The sequence below is a fragment of the Procambarus clarkii genome, chromosome 12 (genome assembly GCF_040958095.1).
Source record: "Procambarus clarkii isolate CNS0578487 chromosome 12, FALCON_Pclarkii_2.0, whole genome shotgun sequence".
Lineage (NCBI taxonomy): Eukaryota > Metazoa > Arthropoda > Malacostraca > Decapoda > Cambaridae > Procambarus > Procambarus clarkii.
Genome location: NC_091161.1, coordinates 29,994,919 through 30,017,999, shown reverse-complemented (window position 1 = coordinate 30,017,999; position 23,081 = coordinate 29,994,919). Strand labels below are relative to the sequence as shown.

General features: G+C 42.8%; 1 protein-coding gene across 1 annotated transcript in view; it reads left to right on the top strand.

Moving 5' to 3' along the window:
* The window catches only part of LOC138349739 (uncharacterized), a 1,021,949-nt gene that overhangs the window by 937,946 nt on the left and 60,922 nt on the right, over window positions 1-23,081 (top strand). Inside the window, exon 11 of the mRNA XM_069323441.1 lies at window positions 14,080-14,138. Coding sequence (XP_069179542.1) covers window positions 14,080-14,138 — 59 coding nt within the window. The remainder of the gene's footprint in view (window positions 1-14,079; window positions 14,139-23,081) is intronic.

The following is a 23,081-nucleotide window of genomic DNA, read 5'->3' as shown; positions in this document are numbered from 1 at the left end:
CTGCTCTATTCCTCGCTCTTCCTCTCGGGGTCCACGGAAGTGTGTTCCCTGGTGGAATGCGGACTGTGCTCGGGCTGTCTGCTATAAGCGTGCAGCCTGGAAGCGGCACCGCCGTAGGCAGACGACCGATTCTTTTCTTTTCTTCCGGAAAGCGAGTGCGGTGGCCCGTAGGGCCATCCGTACGGCTAAACGTGAATGTTGGGCATCTTATGTCTCAACAATTACGTCCGAAACTCCTCTGGCCCAGATCTGGAAGCCTATCCGCAAGATAGCGGGTAAGTTCGTTCCCGATGTTTCACCGGTCCTTCACCTCCAAGATACTCTTGTGGCAGACCCGTTGCAGGTCGCTTCCGTACTGGGTTCCCACTTTTCTTCTGTTAGCTCTGGTCTTCATCTTCCCCAATCTTTCCTTCTTCGTAAACCTGTCCTTGAGTCTCGTCCTTTAGATTTCTGCACTCGTCTTCAGCTTCTCTATAATGATCCCTTCTCTCTCTCTGAACTTCGTTCTGCCCTGGCCCTCTGCGGTTCTACGGCGGTGGGCTCCGATGGTATTCATTATGAGATGCTTCGCCATCTCCCTCCGTGCACGTCTCAGAATTTACCGAGACATGCACGGAGGGAGATGGCGAAGCATCTCATAATGAATACCATCGGAGCCCACCGCCGTATAATCGGATCTGGGAGTCGTCGTCAGTCCCTGAGGACTGGCTCGATGCCGTTGTCCTCCCTGTTCGCAAACCGGGGTCTCTGGGTACTTCCCCTAAGGACTTTCGCCCTATTGCCCTCACAAGTTGTGTCTGCAAACTCTTTGAACGTATGGTTAACGTTCGTCTGATGTGGCTCCTGGAACACCATCACCTCCTCTCCCCTTTTCAATTTGGTTTCCGCAAGTGCCGCAGCACGACAGATGTCCTGGTGAACTTGGAGGTCTATATTCGTACTGCTTTTGCTGCGAAGACCTCCGTTGTTGCCGTCCTTTTTGACCTGGAAAAGGCTTACGACACCACTTGGCGGTATCATATTCTATCTCAACTTCATTCTTTTGGCCTTCGTGGTCGTCTCCCTCTCTTTCTCCGCAGCTTCCTCTCTCGTCGTTCCTTTCGGGTGCGCCTTGGTACCGCTCTCTCTGCCTCTTTTCGGCAATACGAAGGTGTGCCCCAGGGTAGTGTTCTGAGCACTACTCTTTTTCTGGTTGCACTCAATGGTCTTCTTTCCTCTCTTCCTTCAGGTGTCTTCTCCGCTCTCTGTCGATGATCTTACCCTTTGCTGTCAGGGTGATGATTCGCCTCTCCTTCAGCGCCGGCTTCAACTTGCAATTGATGCCGTGTCACCTTGGGCCACCGATCATGGCTTCAAGTTCTCTACTTCTAAGACTTGTGCCAAGACTTTTACGCGGAAACGGGTCGTTCTTCGTCCCTCTGTCACTTTATGGTCACTCCCTTGAGTACAAAGATTCCGCCGAAGCTTTTGGGGTTATTCCTTGACACTCGTTTGTCTGGTCTCCCCATATCTCTACCTCCGTGTTGAGTGCTCTAAGGCCCTTACCCTCCTTCCGGTCTTGTCCCCAGACTTCTTGGGGGCAGATAGGCGCACTCTCCTTGCTTTACATTCCTCTCTCGTCTGTCTAAGCTCGATTATGGTTGCCCTGCTTACTCGTCTGCTTCTCCTTCTACTCTTCGCCGTCTTGATGCTTTGCACCATACTGGGTTGCGCCTCAGTTCTGGTGCCTTTCGTTCGACTCCCGTCCTTAGCTTGTATGTTGACACTGGCTTCCTGTCTCTCCAAGACCGCCGTGCTCGCTACCTGTCTTCGCTATCTTGCACGGGTCTTACAACATCCTTCCCTCTCGCCTCTGTCGTGCTTTAACTTTTACCCCTCCTTGCGGTTCCTGTTCCTCTTCACCAGCTCCCTCTTTCTGTCTGGTTATCTCGCCTACAGAACTCCTCTTTCCTGTTACGTATTTCTTATTCTTAATGTTTCTCCTCGTTGTTGTTCCTTCTTTGCCCCCGTGGAGAGTCCCTCTTCCGCCGGTTTTTGTACATCCTTGACCTGTATCGCTAAAGCTTTTACCCCTCCTACAGTTCTAAAACGCCTTTTCCTTGAGCACTTTTTCTTCTCATCCCGCTCCGTTTCTGTCTCTTCACCAATGGGTGTAAGTCTGCGGACGGTGTTGGCTACTCTGTTTGTTTTTCCTGATCGCACTTATGTAGTCGCTTACCTCCGGAGGACTAGCATCTTTACAGCGGAACCTTTATGCTATTCTCTATGCTCTTCGTCTCCTGCTTTCTCGTTGTCAGTCATCATTTGTAGTTGTTGTTTGACTCTCGTGATTGCCCCTCATGGCTCTCAGGTCCTTAATCCGGTTATCCAGTAGTGTCGAGACCAGCAATTGGCTGTTCTCTTGTTCCACAGTAAATTAAGTCGGTTTGAGTTTTGTTATAGGTTCCCCAGCCATATTGGTGTGTCTTTAAATGAGCGTGCGGATGCTGCCGCCAAGAAAGCTGTCCGCTCTTGTCCCATCTCTCGTAAAGGTATTCCGTATTCCGACTTTTACCCGGTTATCCATTCCTCCATCCTTACCCGTTGGCAGGCTTCTGGTTGTCTGTTTACTGGTAACAAACTACGTACTCTTAAATGTTGTGTTTCCTCGTGGCCGTTCCTCCTTTCCACCGTAAACCAGCGGTGGGAAACAGCTCTGGCGAGGTTGCGTTATTGGACATACTCGCTTTTAAACCCATGGTCACTTGATGTAGCGCCGCCCCTGCTCCTTATTGTCCTAGTTGCATTGTCCCTCTTACGGTCTTGCATGTCCTTCTTGAATGTCCTGACTTCCAGGACGAGAGTGTGTCTTGCTTTTCCGACAGCCCCTCGCGGTCACCTGTCCTTCAACAGAATTCTTGTTGACTCGGATACTTTTGATATTGTTCGCCTTATGCGTTTTTGTTCTCGTATTGGCCATCCTTGGTGGATATTTAGCGCCCTCTGATTATTTTGCGCATTTGATGTGTGCTACATAGCCTTCCCGTTTTGGTGTCTTGTTTTGATAATTAATTACTTACTTATAACTATTGCATGAATATACTTCGTGAATTAAAGCAGATACGTTTATAGTCGTTTTATATAGTATTGTTTATTAGCAGTTAATATTTCTTGCAATTACGAATTGCTATTCCAGCGCAATTCACATAAGACTGAATTTATATCCCGCACTCTCTTATATTGAACAACGTTCATTTAATTATTAAGAATATTGAGAATTTGAATATGTCAAATAAGACAAATTAATTCTCTAATTCCTGATAGCCTTTAGTTCCTTTAAACTGGGATATTAATTAATCAGATATTAAGTGTCGGAAAATCCGACAGAATTTATATATCATACAGGACAGATAATAGCTGTGTTGTATATATACAAGTTAACCAATAGGAAAACGTAACTTGTAGTGGAATAATTACCGTCTAAAGAAAACGGGATATCACCACATACTATTATAATTCACCACCTATATGGTGGGAATTATTCTTAAATACATTAGTCTTTGGACTTTACCATCATTAAAAACCATCTTATATAAATTAACTTAATTATCAATATTAAAGTAGAGTAAATGTGACCCTTCTATCACTTTCTGAAATCTGGAAAATGTAAGCCAGGCGTCAGGGAGGAAGGAGGGCAGCCATTGTTGTCACCTCCGAGACGTGTGGAGCAAATTTGGCTCCTATCATATCTGGACAATGTCGCCAGGCGTCAATAGTATGAGTGTTAGATGCAGCCATTGTTGAGACTAGACCAGAGGCTCACACGGGAGCAAATTCGGCTCCTGTTAATTACTTGGACGTAGTGTTATGGAAACAAAAGTGTACCATTATCAACACGCTGTCTACAAATTCAAGTTAAGTGTTCTTTCCGAAACCCATTATCTATCATTAGTGGCCATTATGTCATTGGGTAGGGTTAGCCGCTTAGAACGCGAAATCGCCTCATACTAAAGGTAATTAAGCCAGGTCTTTATTGTTCCATGTACTGTATAGTGTTTTCTCTTGATATAGCTTGTCATATATGGATTCTGGCTTCACAGCTAGCGCACTTTGACAGGTCAAGACGAGGAGGATTTTGATGCACCAGTTACTGTGGTGATGGAAGCTACCTCAAGAGGATAATTTGGTGTCTACACCCTAGTTATACCTGGTGGACTAACCTGCCTGTACTATAAGATAAGGAACCTCTTCAATGTTTAATAGTATGTAGTCTATTACTGTAGTTTGATTGGCTGCATATATATGAATATAAACCCCCCCTAATGTGTAGAGGATCGATTTGTGAGATTATGAGATTATTGCAGAAATACAGTCCACTTAACATTATACAAATTGCTATCGAAGTATATAAATTAACGTAAATATAAATTCATATAAATTAAATAAATATAAATCTCACAGGTCGGTTCCCACATTAAGTGCGCCGTAGCACGACTGCGCATACGGGAGCTACCTGGGAAGGAGGAAGGACTGGCAAGCGACGCCATTAAGCTAGAGAGATTGTCTGGAAGCTGGTCAAATTACCGCCTCATCAACCCACCATCCCTTCCACTACAGACGCTAGGAGGACGAGACTGCTTCATCATATCACAGACATCAGTATCGGCAATCTATAAGTTCATTTACCTTGTTTTTTGTGATCACATTTAACATAATAGGTTGGACGATTTGTCGTTATGCTGCACGTCCATTAAAAATAACCAGCAAGTGTATTTACTGGGCTTTACCACATCTAATTTAGAAATATGTGGTATTAAACACTAGGTGATTTCTACATAGTACTCGCCTTTCAGCTTGGAATTGCTGATAATAAGAAAGATAAGATGCCGCTTCGATCACGTGTTCCCAGGATAGCCTGATGAAACAATTTTCTCGTGAATATATCCCAATTGCTTGCTAGCTTTCCTTCATACAGCAAAGCTTGTTATTTCGTTCTTGTAGTTTGTAGATATATTATTTTATTAATCCATTATCCATTTTATTATTAATTTTCTTAAATAATTCATGTGTAATAATCTTTATTTATTTGTACTTGAAATGCATTAATTTCTCTACAAATCAAACTCCCCCAAAGTGAGTGGAGGGATTTGGCTTCGTAATTTATAATAAAGTTCATTTATTATACAGTAATAGATTTCCATCATACTTAAATAAGAGATCTATAAGCACTGGTTCTCCAATTATTTCCTTTTCTTAAGGATGGTCCTTCGAATGACTTATGAGATTTATCAATATCTTGGAGCCAGATTCCCCCACAAGCAGAACGTATAAACATAGCTGGCTCTGAAGAGAGAGAGAGAGAAAACATGTTCAGGGGTATTGTAACCACATCACAAATTGTAAATATATTTTAGCTATTAAAAAAATTGAATGATGCAGGAAACGCTCGAAAGTATTGCTCAATTAAGTTTATGATGATTAAAGTAAAAAATAACAAACAAAGTTTCATAAACATTGTATCTGAAATACCTGTAATCTCTGACTCTGTCCCTTGTGGACATCCTGGCTGCCTCAAGGGCAGGTAACCTTATGGCTGCGGCTGCTTACCTTCTCCTCCTGTGATCGCCATTGCGACCTTTTATATTTGTTTTTGTTTAATAATTTCCTCTCTGGTAACCACTAAACATGTCAGGACGTCATCTGCATATTCTACGTAGATTTGTTCTGCTGTATTCATCAAGTTCTTTGGTACTTTCTTATAATTTCGTAATTTAAATTTTCTTTATCAATTATTTAACTTATAATAGCCAGGTGTTGTTTGTAATCTTTGTTTCATCTGGTGAAACACTGGAGGCTTTCTTTGCTGGCCTTGCAATACGTACTTTTTTATCTTAAATATTTTTGTCATAATTCGTTTGTATTGAGCCTTCTGTTTTCTGGTTAGGTTCTTTAGTGCCATGGTTATTCATTTTGGGTCACTACTATTTTAAATCGGCAATCTATAGCGTACCACGTTCCTGGTACCACAAGTACTTACGAACGTGTCCATCTTTCCTCAATCTTTGACGGCTTTGGCTACATTTATTAAACAGTTCACAAGTATGAAAACTTCCAATCAACTGTTGTTATTGTTATAAACAGCCTCTTGGCGCTTCGGGGCTCATTAACTGTTTAATAATTGTAAACAAAGCACCCAAAGATTGAGAAGATGTACACGTTCGTAAGTGCTTGCGTAACTGCTTGGTGAATCTGGCACCAGGTCTGCCAAATTTGAAATTCCCAAAGAACCCCTAAATATATGAAACAGATGTGAGAAAAATCTGGCGCCTTAAGTTTCTCTCAAATAACTTTTTCGTGTCTTAAGGTAATTTCCTCGTGATCACTGTTGCCTATCTTCTTTTAAAATGCTACTTATCAGTGTCTTCCTGTTACTCAAGTCAATGTTTTGCCAACACAATAAGATAATATAATTTTGTTTAATGAAGGAATCATAAATTTAAAATTAATTAATTTCCTGTATAGCAAATAAGTTTATTGTACTCAAATTAGTCGGTGTTTATTGTTAGACCTAGAAGCTCTAGATATTAGTTCCCGTAAAAGCTGTTCTTTTCACTTAGTTTGATGGATTATGTGTAAATTCAATTATTAGGTAGATCATTTTCCATTTAATTATCTCAACAGTTTGCCGAGCTCAAATTTCAGTCCCACTCTCAAACTGCATTTAATACTTAGACGTATTGCCACTGCCCTTCCTCGACCGAAATGTATTAGTGTAAAATAATTGGTATCCTCTATTAAACTGTTAATTATTCCGTGTTTTCTTCATATATTGGCCTTTGTTAGTGGTTTCATTTATTGTTGTATCTCGTAAACTCAAGCCCAGATTCGTTCTGAATACATTATTTCACCCTACTGTATATCACTAGCCTCATGAAATTAACTTCATACAATCTATTTTTCTCCACCTAGACCCTTGAGGTGTACCAGTAGGGTTGTACTAGAAATTGGCAACCCTTGGCCATAAACGCACTAGACAAGCCTGCCTATCATATACAACTCGTAACCTCAAATTAAGTTCCTATCTCGAATCATTACTTCAACACTCCACACCCAGTTAGTCTCCCATACAATACTCTCACATTGCAGACTCGTCTGGAGTCAACAAGATCACATCGGGTCCCCACATTAGGCTGGTTTCTGTTACTGTCACAAGCAGATAAAGAAGAGTACGTGATGAAACCGCAGCTTCCTCAAGACTGCCCTCCAGCTGGTCATTGCATTCACCACCACACCCAGCATCCCAAGGACCTATAGTTACATTAAACGTATATCTATTTGTTTCCAAGAACTTTGTATCAAACTTCGTGACCTCTTGGCTGTAACATTGGCTTACGTGGCCTAAGGCTGTCTTAATCTTTGACCATACCTCCGTGTGACTACAATCTGACTACTCGTGTGTATTACCACTCATTTTCCTCCACCATTTGATAAGTGATGTAGTTCTTGATTCACTACCTCATACTTTCTCCTATGTTGTATATTGCAACAGTACATCGACCTAATTCACGTTGAAGCGGCTACAACAGCAGCCACAGCTTCCAATGGCTATAACCATACCACTATTACTGTGGTGCCTACAACAGTCCTACGCACTTGACTCTGCAAAAGCTGCTACACGCCTACCATGAAAAGTATATCGTGTAACTATCGTACATGGTGTTCTTGCTAATGAAAGCTTTCCAATTATTCATTAATGGAATTGCATTACTCGTACAATACCTTTGTCATTGCAACCATATTTAAATTCCTCTTTGTTTTTAGCTCGGTGAATATTTTTTACCGAGACACAGACAGTGGGCTTGATCATATTGCGTATCATATCATACTCGGTTACAAGTATCTCTGGGAATTCTCATTATCTGCCGATGTAGACCTGACCAAATGTAAACTGTGTCAACAAAATTATTCGCACACCCTCCGTCACTATGTGATGGAGTGCGAAAAGATACGTGAATTTAGAGACAATTCTATAACCAATGTTCCAGCGTTGTGTAAATATTTCATTCAAAATGATCTGCTACCAGAAATTTTAGCCAAATATCCCCAGTTTGCTAACTGTAGGTAGTAACTAAGTGATTGTAACCTATCCACCGCTGCCCACTGGATGGGGGGCGGTGTGCAGGACAAACATATAAATTGTGACACTAGCTCTCCACATATGTCAGTTGCTTATTTTAGAACATGTAATTGAGGTCGATCTCGAACCCATTGTTGATGTGACGACTTATATTGAATTTTGTAACTAGCTCATCAAGATTGTAACTTGCTTACCTTACCTTGAGGTTACCTTGAGGTGATTCCGGGGCTTAGCGTCCCCGCGGCCCGGTCGTCGTCCAGGCCTCCTGGTTGCTGGACTGATCAACCAGGCTGTTGGACGCGGCTGCTCGCAGCCTGACGTATGAGTCACAGCCTGGTTGATCAGGTATCCTTTGGAGGTGCTTATCCAGTTCTCTCTTGAACACTGTGAGGGGTCGGCCAATTATGCCCCTTATGTGTAGTGGAAGCGTGTTGAACAGTCTCGGACCTCTGATGTTGATAGAGTTCTCTCTCAGAGTACCTGTTGCACCTCTGTTGTTCAACGGGGGTATTCTGCACATCTTGTCATGTCTTCTGGTCTCATGTGATGTTATTTCTGTGTGCAGGTTTGGGACCAGCCCCTCTAATATTTTCCACGTGTAAATTATTATGTACCTCTCCCGCCTGCGCTCAAGGGAGTACAGTTTTAGGCTCTTTAGTCGGTCCCAATAGTTTAGATGTTTTACTGAGTGGATTCTAGCAGTAAAGGATCTCTGCACGCTCTCCAGGTCAGTAATTTCTCCAGCTTTGAAAGGTGCTGTCATTGTGCAGCAGTACTCCACTCTAGAGAGCACAAGCGTTTTGAAAAGTATCCTCATCGGTATAGCATCTCTAGTGTGAAAAGTTCTTGTTATCCAACCTGTCATTTTTCTTGCAGTTGTGACGGCTACTTTATTGTGTTCTTTAAAGGTAAGGTCTTCCGACATGAGTACACCCAGATCCTTTACATTGCCTTTTCGTTCTATGTTATGATTTGCCTGAGTTTTGTACGAGGTTTCCGTTTTTATATTTTCATTTTTTCCATAGCGCATGAGCTGGAACTTATCTTCTTTAAACACCATATTATTTTCTGTAGCCCATAGAAAGACCTGATCTACATCTGACTGGAGGTTCGCCGTGTCCTCTATGTTGCCTACTCTCATGAAGATCCTAGTGTCATCTGCAAAGGATGATACAGTGCTATAGGTTGTGTTTTTGTCTATGTGCTTAGCTAAATTAATTGTGGGGTTCAGTCCCTGAGCCCATTATGTGCTTCTGTAACCCTTTCCACTACCGCCCACAAGATGGGTATGGGGTGCATAATAAATGAACTAAACTAAACTAACTCATATTGCGTCACACTATTTCTTATTAACTTTATCACTTGCCCGCAGAGAATATGCCCAAGCACTTTCATTTGTAGAGCAGAAGGTTTTGCCTAACCAGCGCATGTGCCAAGATCTCAACACATGTCCAGACTTTTGTTGTGATGCTCAGCTTCTCTTCTTAGTTACCGCACAAGGTCTTATCCCATTCAACTCGAGTGGTTCTACGTTTTAACCAGTGTTCTTGATTTCTTTGTCCTTTGCCGCCTTAACTCAATTGATCCACCACTCGCCAGCTATGTCGATAGGGCTTCTCCTTTGGATCCCTGCGAGACACCTTGCCCTCCATTATGGTTTCACGTGCTTCATTAGCCTGTCAATATCTGCCCTAATCTCCAGGCAGTGCACACAGGGCCATTGTGTGTGCCATTATTCCAAGAATAATTACTAGCCAGACAATGACACTCGACTACATTTGACTAGAGCGTATTTACATAATCCTGAGCTTTTATTTATATTATAAATTTAGTACTGTACCTGGATGGCGTTCTGGAAGTTCTTTTACTCCCCAAGCCCGGCCGGAGGACCAGGCTTGACTCATTGAGCGCTTGGTCCAGCAGGCTATTGCTTGGAGCGGCCTGCAGGCCCACATATCCACCACAGCCCGGTTGGTCCTGCACTTCTTGAAGAAAACTGTCAAATTTTCTCTTGAAGACGAACACGTTTGTTCCGGCAATATTTCTTATGCTCGCTGAGAGTATGTTGAACAACCGTGAACTTCTGATGTTTATACAGTGTTTTCTGTGCCTTTGGGCCTACTCTTCAATGATTCTAATCTGAATTTTCATTTCATATCGTTCACTCCAGTATGTTGTTATTTTACTGGGATTTGGGAGCTGGCCCTCCATTATTTTCGATGTGTATATTATTTGATACGTCACTCATCTCCTTTCTAGGGAGAACATTTAGAGCTCTTAGAGACGATCCCAATAAGTTAGGTGCTCTATCGTGTCTGTCTATGCCGTTTGTTTTCTGTATTCCCTCTTTCAGTAATCTCTCCTGCTCTTAAGGAGGAAGCGAGTATCGAACAGTACTAATGACGGACAGCGGGAGTCATGTGAATAGTACAGCCATTGTGAGGGGATCCCTGGATTTGACGTTTCTCATAATCCATCCTATCATTTTTCTGGATGATGCTAAAATTGATTTGTTATGCTCCCTTAACGTTAGGGCATCAGTTATTATTATTCCCCTATCATTTACATTATGCTTTCCTACTATGGGCAGATTTCATTGTGTTTTGTACCCTATATTTTGTTTAATGTCCTCATTTTTACCGTACCAGAGTTACTGGAATTTACCAATTATAACAACAGGCTATTTTCTGCCGCCTAGTCGAAAATCTTATTGATATCCGTTTGTAGGTTATCAATGTCTTCAACAGAATTCAGTTTCATGTTGATTTGTCATCTGCAGAAGGTGATGCGACGCTGTGACTTGTATAAATGTCTATCTGATATGGGAATAAGGAAAAAAAGTGGCGCAAGGACTATACTCTGCGATAGAGCTTTTAACTGTGCTTGAACTCTTGTTTGCTTGACAGTTGCTCTGTGTTCTATTCCACATAAATTTTAATACCACCGACCTACTTTATCTGATATTCCCATTGACCTTATTTTGTGTGTTACTACTCTATGGTCACATGTATCAAATGCCTTTGAAGTCAGCATATACCAAAGTGATCACTGTTTGGTGATTTTTTCTGTTTCTTCTGTTTTTCTTCTTTTCAAACTGTTTTTCTTCTAATGCCTCTTTGATTTTGTCATAGTGGTAAAGTAGCTGCGTGAGGCATTATCTTCCCACTCTAAATCCATGTTGATCTGGGTTGAGGAGATCATAGGTCTCCATATAACTGGAAACCTGCCTCCTGATCCCTCTCTCAAATACTTTTATTATGTGGGACGTTAGTGCGACTAGTCAATAATTCATTGTCATTACTTTGCTCCCTCCCTTGTAAAGAGCAAAATATGTGAAATCTATTGATTTAGGCGAATTTTGTATCTCTCCTGTGTGCAAGCTTTCTCCACACAATGCTACTGGCACTTGGCATTCCTTTATACATATTAAGTGCATGGGCATGTTGTCAATTTCTCCTTCAAAATCTGCAGAATTCGTGTTCGTATCAGATATATATTCAGGAATTTGCCATATCACGATTACCGTGTTATCCTCTGTATGAACCTTCACTTGTAAGAATAGGTCCAATACTGACTGTGGCTTGTTTTTTTTCTCATAAGTGAAGGAATATTTTGTTTTCCTTCTTGAATGCCATTTTTGTGTTCTAATTGCATTTATAAAATGTTACACGATTGCTTTAGTCTTTGTTAGATTTTTTAAAACTGTTTAAATTATTTTATTGTCGAGATAGTCGTGTCTCTTTAGCAGTTTTTTTTTTTATATTTTTATCTTTTTGTAGCCGCGTTTGATTGTTCTTTCTACGTTGGTCCTCATTCTGTCTTTCAACAAAGGAACAAGTCTTAGACTGTGTATTCTTGGGAAGTCAGTTGTTTTGTCTTTTGTGGGATTATTATTACTTAAAACATTCAATGGAATTATTTTTAAGTTCCCTGTCTATCTTTACCCAGTCTATCGTTTCATTAAAATTGAATGTATTGAATAACCCCTCATACATGATCATTGTTTTAGGTTTATTACAGGTATTATGTTTGCTGTTCAATGAGCTTGTGATCAAAGTATGTGGTATGCGACTGTAATGTCCTTGATTATCTCTTTAGTTTGCGAAATTTTCAGATCTAGAATAATTTCGTAATTAGTTGACTCTCTGCTGGTTGAGGGAAAATTTGCCACAGAATCTAAGTAGTTCTCTAATCTGTGGTTGGTTATGTCCAGATAGATTGCCTGGTATAATATTCTTGGTCGCTAGTCTCCATCTTGGACTGGGCAGGTTGATGTCACCTAGGAAGGTATCATTTATTGGGTTTGCCAGATTATCGAGACTATTCTCTCTGATTTGTAAATTCCTCAGCCGTTGCATCTGGTGGTTTGAATATTAGAATTTAAGTTATTTTTTTTTTTATTTCCAGTAGTTAACTACCACCTCATTTCTAGAGTTAAGCTCAGAGCATACAAGGCCCTATCTTGTATACAAACTTACTCCTCCATGTGGCATTTACCCAGTCACATCTATATAAATTATATTCTGGTATCCAGATACCACTGTCAAAGATGTCTTGCATGGGTTTCTGTGAGAGGTCCAAACACTGCATTTGGCTCGGTGAGGTTATTTATGAACGGTACTTAGTTATTTACTTTTGTTTTAAGACCTTGTATGTTGGTAAAGATGAATGAGGTTACTCCATTTGGGGTAATTTGATGAAGATTTTTCAGGCAGGTCCATTATGTGTTGGGATTGTCGGTTTTGATCTGACCAGTACTGATTGTTAAAGGGTTGTTGCCTGTCGTAGCTGGAGCTTTGTTGTGGGGTGTAATTGCATGTGTGATTCTGGTAAGAAAGTGGGTCTTTCAGCCAGTTCCACACACAATGTTCTACCTTTTGAAACCTCTTTCGCCTGGGTATAAAATAAACTGGCTTCTCTCCAAAGCCATTTTCATGTTTGTCACTTTATTTAGCGTTTTGTGCCTTCCTCGTGAAAGTGTGGACAGCTGAGGGCGTAGCATTTTCTCTCCTTGAGTGAGGTTTCGTACATGTCAGGATGGAGAAATCTGCATGTTGATTTAAAGCGACATTTTCCTTTCCTTAGTATATATTGTGACGATAATCTCTCTCAAGTGAGATTGAGCCTGCTCTTCCCTATATCATTTACGTCATTCTACAAGTACAAGATACTACATTAAAGATACGTCCACCAGTATCACAAAATGTTTTGCCCAGGAAGCAAAGCGTACCTTGCACCACCAGACACAGCGGCTCTCCACCCGTCGTCAACGAGCAAACTACCCATTCTCCGCCTGCCTGCTCCTGATTGGCTGGTGTATCGCCGACAGCACCTGCACTCACGCCCTCTACCTGAGTCGACGTCTGGGCCAGCTCACGCCGTCCTCCTCAGAATATCTTTGTGCTCTTAGGAGTTGACATCTCTGATAGACTAAGCCCTGGCTGTCGTGTGCTAAGGGAGGTGGCAGCTCTAGCCAATATTCTCAGCACCTGATTATTATTATTGTCTTGTACATTATTTTGTTTTAGAGTAAATTTCACATCTATTAATTATTCATGTTTTGTTTGTTGACTTGTTTTGAATTTTACGTAAGCCAAGGGATTGTCTTTGTTCATATCTTGTTTTCTAAAGTAATTAAAATTTCATTGTTTATATTTTGTGTGTTGTGTGTCTTCCCATTACCTTACCACAGACAAACAGGCAAGCAGTCTCTTTTTATTTTATGTAAGTGTGACCAGGCATTGCCACCTGCCATTGGAGGACTGCCGAACATCAACACTTTACCGTCACAATATAAATACTTTTTGGTGATGGTTATAACTGTATTCTATTCCTTTTATATTTCCTGAATGTCTGCAAATGTCCCTTACATATATATACTTGTATAGATTTATATACATTTTAAAGTTTTATGCACTAGTTAATAAGCTCGAAACATACTAAAAAGGGCTTTTCTATTGTAGGTGTGTTGGAGCTGCAGGTGTGTGCAAGGGCACTTCAGGTGTGCATGAGGGAGCTACAGGTAATGTCCACCGTGCCCTCCACATGGTCACTGCTGTTAAAACCACTTGGGTCGCAACACGTGGGGAGCTCAGGTTACAATACATGAACACATTGCAGGTATGATATGCATACAGGTGTGTGAGGGAACTACAGGTATGTGCGAGGGTGCTACAGGTGTGTGAGGGAGCTCGGGTTACAATGCAGGAACACATTGCAGGTATGATAAGTATACAAATGATGTAGGTTTTAAATCATTGAGGACAACATTGGTTTTATTAACATAAATTCAGATGTTTCTTATAATAGGGCATTAGACATCAGCAAAAGAACTCTGGGAGATTTTACTAGTCATGTATTAATGATGAAGATGCTGTTGATAATGTTCAAAGACTGACAACAACAGTAAGTATCTACTGAAAATGTTTAAAATATTAAACTAAATATTTTCACAAGCATAGTGAAGGTCAAGCGGACATAATATTCAATTAATAATATTCTCTGAAGTGACTGGTGTTATACGATACGTTTTTAAAGCCGTGTGTATACTATTCCAGTATGTTTGAATCTCGTAATCATGGAATAATTTTGATAGAGCATGAACAAATCGGGAACAAGAATAAAAACGTAAGAACATGGGGATGAAGGAAACTGCAGAAATCCATACGAAGTCCACACCCCATTGGTCCATACGAAGCAGCTCCTATTTATATCCACCCAAACTCAAGAGTTCCTATGTCTTGTGTTACCCAGTAATTTGTTCTAAAAGTCAACAACGCTGTTACCAAACTAGTATTTACCCAGGTCTTTCTTAAATCTAAACTTGTTCAATTTATATCTATTATTTCGCGTTCTATTCAGTGAAACATATAATACCTTATTAATATCTCCCTTATTATGCCTATTCGTCCACTAGTACACTACAATCAATTCCTCACACGGAAGGTGTTATGGCCTTACTTGGCCAGTAACCGGGTTCTTTATCTCAATCACTGTAACAAGAGAGCAGTACATAGTAGTACATCATGAACATCATAACAGCATGAACAAGCCACGTGGAGCATGAACAACCGACAGGCGCGGCGCCAGTCAGGTGGCAGCAGACAATGAAAAAAGTTACACCTCTGTACAAGTTAACCATGGGGACAGGTCAACCGTCACCGAGTCACGAGGTCAGAGTTGATGCCGTCATGATAATCTACAGGGATTAACTCCTCCACATCAAATGCAAACCCTCATGTTCAGCTGGGGAGCAGGAGATTATGGCTCATCACCCTCTTAACCCCCAATGTATCTTCCTGTATATAAATAAAAATGGCGTTGGTATCACCACCACCCTCACCAGTGAGAATTGTCATTGATCCACCTTTTAAATGAATATGATCAGGAGCATTCCACAGATGGGGCTGACCTTGCTACACCTTCATCAATAGATGATGTCCTCGTCACACTTACAAGAATTGGAGTTGGAGTGCATTTTCAAACATGGCATCGATATTGCCACATCTCTCCACAGATGATTTTGATATCGTCACAGAAGGCTATTCTGAGCAATGTGCGAAGCAAAGCACAAGAAGCTCGAGCACGTCTTCCCCACCCCACACACACACAAACCACTCCACCCCCAACCTCACATCCAGACTATACTTCAAAGCCCTCAACCCAGCGCCTAACTGCAGTCCACACCCGTAATCGCATCTACCTGCCACCAACTAACACCACACTCCATGTACAGTCCGAAGGTGGACGAGATGATGGCCCTTGCCAAAGCCAACGTAATGTCGGCAATCCACATGTACGGTGGTAACATCTCTACATTCGGGGACACTCTTTCCCCAATTACTAGTAGCCAACTACTTGCTACCCATTAAAATACCCCCTGAACTCCTTGTCACCAAAACTAGAGCACGAATATTGTAATTATTGTAAGCCCTCTGTGGTTGTTCCAAGAGCATGCTTGGCGAGGATCGCGATGATGCCGAAGAGGGTTGGAGGAGGAATGCACCAGTGTTGATGTTGAATGGGTCAGAAAATGCAGCCGTTGTACAAGACTGTTCCATTCATGTCCTTGTGGAAAGATTGTATCATGCTGAGTAGGGTGGGTGGGCAGCCAATTTTGGCCAAGATCTTGAAGAGTCCGTCCCTAATCACGCGGTTGAAGGCCTTTGTAAGGTCAGTGAAGGCGAAATACAGGAATTTTCTCTGCTCCCTGCACTTTTCTTGATGCTGTCTCAGGGAGAACACCGTCAGTGGTCGACCTCTCTGATCGGAAACCGTACTGTGACTCGGGGTACACTCTTTCAGCAAGAATCTGAAGCCTGACCAAGACGCTCCTGGCGAAGAGTTTGCAGAAGACGCTGTAGAGATGCCTCTATAGTTGTTGACATCGCTTGTCGCCTTTATTTTTGTAGAGAGTGGTGATGATTGCATATCTCGTGTCTTGTGGAACCAAACTTTCCCTCCAGCACTGGCACAGAAGTTCATGAAGCTCAGTTTTAAGTGTTCCACGAGCGCACTTGAGAACTTCAGGCGGAATCCCGTCGCCTCCTGGGACCTTCCCTGAGGGAAGTGAATCCAGTGCTTTCTCAACTACTCCCACAGTTGGTTCAAGGTAAAGGTCTTCCATGATGGGCTGGTACTCGATTGCATCCAAGACCTCTACGCTGACCTAGTTCTCTCTGGAGTAGAGTTTGGAGTAATGTTCCACCCAGCGATTCATCTGTTGATCACGGCCTTTAATTAATGATCTCTCCAGTGGCTGACTACAGAGGAGCCGTCCTGTTTTGTGTAGGGCCTCTTGCCTGTTTGATCGCTTCGTACATGTCAACAGTGGCCGCAGTCTGGATGCTGGAACAGAGTCGGAGCCTGTAATCGTTAGCACAACGCCTGCCTCGCAGTTTGTTGAACTCGACAGCGGGCAGTATGGAATGCCTGTAAGTTCCTTTCTGAAGGTAGGTTATTGTAGGATGAGAGAGCTCGTCTTTTTTCCTCTACGAGGGGTATCGGTTCCTCTGCACTGGCCTCGAACCAATCTGCTGACTTGTTCTACCTCTTACCGAAGGTGGACATGGCAGTGTTGAAAATACTGCCCCCGAGATGTGACCACCTCACTTGCGCTATTGCAGGGTGGTACAGGAAGGGCAGCGCAGCAGTGAATTCCTCCACCTTGTGAAGGTCACGGGTCTTGTTAATGTTAATGCGCAGTCTTCCCCCCTCCCCTTCTTTGCTCTGTGGATTTTCCGGGGTTGGAACTTTACTCTTCAAACGACGAGTGTGTGTGGTCGGTGTCACAATCTGCGCTCTGGAAGCTGCGGGTCAGTTTGACGCTTCTCAGATTGCTACACCTCGTAAGTACTAGGTCGAGTTGGTGCCAATGCTTAGACTTGGGGTGTCTCCAAGAAGCCTTGTGCTGGGGCTTAGTGTCGAAGAAGGAATTGGTGATGCAGAGATCATGACGACAGCAGAACTCCAGAAGGCGCTGCCCACTCTCATTCATCTTCCCAATCCAAACTGGTCCAGGCAGGAAGTCAGAGCTGTGATCAGAACCAACTCTTGCATTAAAGTCTCCCAGGAGGAAGACTGGCTCTTGTTGAGGTATGTCTCTGAGTTAGGCCGAGGTCATCATAGAACTCCTTCGCTTCGGTAGAGGAGGTCAGTGTTGGTGCCTAGGCGTTGATGAGGCTGACCATTCCTGCTGCTGTATGAAGTTGAAGTTTGATGATCCTTGCAGACCCCTCCAAGCGGTACTATGGACCAACCTAACAACCTCAAGGCGAAGCCAACACCATGCTCTGGTGGTTTTCCCTGCCTGGAGGGAATAAAGTCCTTTTCCCATATGCTGCCAGTCACGGGCAGACGTGTCTCCTGCAGGACGACTATGTCCATCTGCAGCCTGCATAGTTCGTTGTTGATCACAGCTGTTTTACGGGCGTCATTCACTTCAAGTAGATCTTCCGGTAGACCCGGTGTCATGGTCCTTACATTCCACGTGCCCAGTTGACAGCTGGGTGGCTCTGTTTTTTTCTTTTGCCTGGTGCATGGTTGATGATCCGCTTATTGGAGTGTGTCCTAAGCCCCACGCACCCAATGGATCAGGCGGACCATGGTGGGACAGCACCTTATTGGCTGGGGGCTGCCCAGCTTGAGGTGGGCGGTAGCTGTCCTATGAAATAGGATGATTTCTCCCACCGACGGAAGCAAACCCTGGCGCCTCACTCTACGCCAGTTGAGTGGTAGGTTTATCACCGGTAACTGTCGCTTCCTATGATGAGCCATCGCAAAGGCGATGCTGGAGTGTCCTCTCCACGGCACAGGTCTACACAGTAATTATGAAGAACCGGCTGTTGCCCATGCAGCAGATCCACCCTCTCCATGCCATCGATGTGATCCAAGGGAAGGGCAGGCACCGATACGCTTGGCACCAGTGTCGCCGCAGGAGTTGCCAAAATGTAGCTGTAAACGGCTGCAAACTGCTTTAGGGACTCCTGCTCTGGATTTTTCCTCAGGGTTGACTCCTGAAGCCTTTCCCCATGAGTGTTTAACCGCAAGACAACAGAGGTTTGAATTCGTGGTTTTTCTTCCTCTAGATCAGTTGCATTCCCAGGCTGACGAATCCCATCTGCCCAAAGCAACTGGTTTTAAGGCGCCAGAGGCCCACCTTCCCCTCTTCTCCTGTTGATAGAAGCAGTTCCACCAGGCCTAGTTATACTTAATATAGTTAGCCTTATAGTCATACTTAACTAGTTAGGGATAACGGGCCCTACTTTATACTGAAGTATAAATAAATAAACGTTATTGATAATTCACAGTATATCCGCTAGTCATACCTCGGGTATTTATTAATGTACATTCTACATCATTATACACCCAGCATGTCCTATATAGCATTCCATAATAGACCTATAATGGTATTTACACGATAAACAACATAAAGCTATGAACTCAAATGCACTAGAATATTTTCAGAATGGGATTATAGATACAATAATATTGGTGATACTAGGCTAATCAACCTAGATATCTATACAGTAGGAATGCATCATACACCAGCCACAGTATGATCATATTGGTGTATGTGTAGTCATAACATGGGCTAAAAGTTGTAATAAATTACACTGTGACAATCCCTCTTCTATAGGCATACATGTCCTGAAGCAGTTTGGCCCTTTTTCACTCGAGTCTGTAGGGTGCCATTCTGTCAGCTGTCTTGGCTGCACAGCTTTAGAGAGAGATGGGTCTTGGATTAGCTAGATTTTAGGGTTTTTGGGTTCAGCACTATGTTTGCTCTATTCCAAGCTGTAGGTCTAGTTTGAGAAGTCCAGGCTAAATTACCCTAAGGTATGCAGCGTTTCCCTCTGGGCCGAGGTTTCTAATAATTTTTATTGGTTTAGTCGTCTCCTGAGGATGTATCTTTAATTTTTGTTTAGCCTGATTGAGCTCATCCAGTGTGAAAGAGGTATTAGTGTCAGACTTCTGCACATTCTGTAAGGATTCTGCGGCACCTTTCTTCCTTTAATCCTGTCTGCACTGCTGATACATCAGGTGAAAGCTGATTACTGGCTGCTCATTCTGCAAACCTGGTTCCCAGTACTTCGGCTTCCCGATTCATATCTTTAGGGTGTGGGGCTTTAGGTGTTTTATTTCCTTTGGCCCAGTGGATTTGCAACCACATTTCTCAGAGGTGTGTTCATTCAGATGTGAAAACCATTCCAGCCACTTTTGTTCTTTCATTTGCCTGGTCTCTTGATGCATATGTTCCTTGACTTCTCAAAGTAAGGTCTTGATGCGGTCACTTTGCTTCTTTTTATATAGCTTTCTTGTTCTGTTGAGTATGAGTTCTTTCCCACATTCACAATAGTACCATTGATCTTTGCGGTATCTGGTGGACTGTTTTTTTTTCAGTGGGATTGAATGGTTGGCTGCATCTTGAATCACTTCGACAAAATCTTGTTCTGGTTGGTTAATATTTTCGGATGATGAATTCGGATTTAGAAACTATGATGTTCTCAGTTTCTATGTCACACTGATATACGGTTTTGAAATCGATCCCATTTTGCTTATGCGAAGTTGCAAGCTTCAGATGGAGGTGGGGTGGGTAGATCCAACTAGATCAATTTGGACCCCATAGTGGTCGCTTGTGAGTGTAGGCTCAACTGACCATGTCGCTGCATCTCTTAGGGAGGAAACGAGGGTAAGATCTAATCTACCTCCTTGAATGTAGGTGGGTTCATTCTTATTTAGGATTTGGTATTCTGGTAGCTGGTCTAGTAGATGACCTATGTGAGTGCCGGCCTCATTTGTTGTTCGAGCCCAGTGCCAATCGATGATTGGCATTTAAATCACCACAAATGATTGTGTTGATGTAGTCGTGTGTCCAAATAACAGAAATATTTCACTCTCGTGGAGACCTGTAAACAATGAACTCAAGATTTTCATGCCTGAGCTCAATGGATACTCCCATTACCTCTGCCCCTGTTCCATAATCGGGTGAGCTTGTTATAGGCTTAGAGATCAGGTCACATTACACAGATTGCACATCCCCTGGATTGCCCGTTGACCCATGGAAGGAAGAAGCTTCGATTGCATGAAATTTTAGGTTCTAATCAGTCTCGAAGCGAGCTCTCCTGTAGTATTAGGATGTCTATTTCTTTGGTTGCTGGTACGCATTGCAAGTGTTGCAATTGTGTACGAAGCCCTTGCACGTTACACTGCAGGATTTATAGTCCTCTAGGTTGTTGGAATTTACTGATATTACCGTGGTATCCATGGAGTCTGATGAACACGCCAAGGAAGTTGAAACTGGAGTTTGAGGACCTTGGTGTACCTGAAATTGACTCAAGGTAGATTTCAGAAGTACTGGACTCTACCTGTTTTTAGGAGTGTCTCCTGTCCTGCATTCTTGAAGGTGAGGATATTGTTTTCTCAAATTTCTTGAGCTTGTGCTCAATTGTCTTTAGAGTCTGTGGTTTGTTTGATAGTGTTTCGACAGCACACTTTCGACCAGTTCCTTGACCAAGGCCTTAAGCATTGGCCAGAGGGTGTCCAGTTGTGCGGGAGCACTATTTACTGCTGTTGCAAGTTTGGGGCCCTGTTTACTTTTTGGACCTTATCAGTGGAAACTTTGACACTCTTGCCATCATTGCCCCGAGTGTGCTCAATGAATGCAGTGGACAGGCGACTATGTTGAACGATTTCTTGTGGCCCCCAGCCATTCCTCTGTCCTGGACGGAAACCTTCACACCCTCCACCATGGCTGTTAGTGGAAGGCCATGGTGATAGTCCTTTACCTGCTTCAGTCTTGGTAAGCTCCACACTGTTTGTGTAGGCAGGGGAGAAGGTATGTTTTGTTTGGCGTTTCGACGCTGCTGTAGGCGTGGGGTGGTTCGTTTGAATCCTTTTAAGCCTTTCGTGGCCTCATAAACTCCAGGCAAGGTGTGCCTTGGAGCAATATGGGCACTTAGCTTGGATGGGCTGGTTTGCCTGGTGTTTATCAATGCAAATTTTCGTGTTGTGGGGCAGGCTGCAGACTCCACACCTCACTGGGCATTGGCAACCGTCCTTGTGATGTCCAAATCTGACATCAAAAGCATCTGAGGGACTCTGGGGGTGTAAGGCCTGTTGGAACCTGCCCCAAATGTCAAGATCAAGCTTATCTGGGATCAGTCCTCTTACTGTGAGAAGGACTTGAGTATCCTGCTTCAAGCCTTTTACTTGGTAACTTTCTGCTGACACAACATAATTCAGCTTTTCGAGGTGATCTAGGACCATGTGCAGGGGATAGTGAAGGACGATGATTTTCCTTATTTTGTCCCCAGGCTTAAGTTCGTCGAATTTCCTGTAATTTTTTAAGAATCGTTACTGCTGTCTCGTCTTTGGGCCTCAATGTATTAACCTCTGAGATTTGGCTTTGATCTGACCTTGAGCTAGGGGTACTTTTTTGTTTTTTTTTAAAGGTCCACTACAGCGCCGTATGAGGACTTGCCTTCGGCATGCTGCTTTTTGACGACTGGCTGTGCGGATTTTGTCTGAGTTGGAGTGCTCATCGGTAGAAGCCTATTTTCTCGATAGTTCATAATGGAGCAGTTCTTCCTGTTGGCTTTGGTCACATAACGCAAATCGCCATCATTGTCAGAACTTGAACTGAAGAGTCTCTTCCTTTTGTGATTGGGAGCAGCAACGTTGGTTCTCACACAATTCATCTGGTGGTTCATTCAATCGCCCAAATGCTGACTGTGAAGTGATGAGCCTGTCGTATGAAGGTGACGCTCAAATGCGTCTACACTGAATCACTGTTGAAATTACACTCCAGAATGCTGTAGGGCCGGTGAACACCTTCCTTAAATAGCCCTTTTTTTTCGTCATTGCTACCTGAAATAGCCCGGTATCATTTGTCTGTCATCATCACTCATGTTCTTCAAGCCTAGTGAAAGACTGTCTATCTCCTATGCAGACATTCTCTGTCATTTCCTTGACACACAAAGGCACGGTATCACTGTAACAGTTGAGCATAAGTTGACAATATCCAGGAGCGCCAAGACACCACCACGCCACTGCATCGTCCTCACAACTGTGACTTTAGAATTTGTCTTTACGAACTGCTATACGAAGTTCATAGTTTCATTTTCCTATCCTTTATTTTGATTTAACAATTCAATTGGATTGAATTGTTATTGATTTCACCATTTGCAATCCTTTCGTACAACGCTTTCTTTTTATATATAAGGTTCTTTAGACTGGTGATTATCCAATAGGGGTCATTATACATTTAAATTAGGTGTGTGTGGGGGGGGGGGGGGAGGAGCGATCTTTTACTGGGGGAGTAAATGAATTGATAAAAAAGATAAGAGTGTAGGTTTGTCGGCTTGTAGTAGATATTCGCCTCAATGTAATTATGTGGGTGGAGGACTCCCGCTTGTTTGAGGTCTTGTCTGATTTTGTTTATTCTGGTCAAAAAATTCTGCTACTC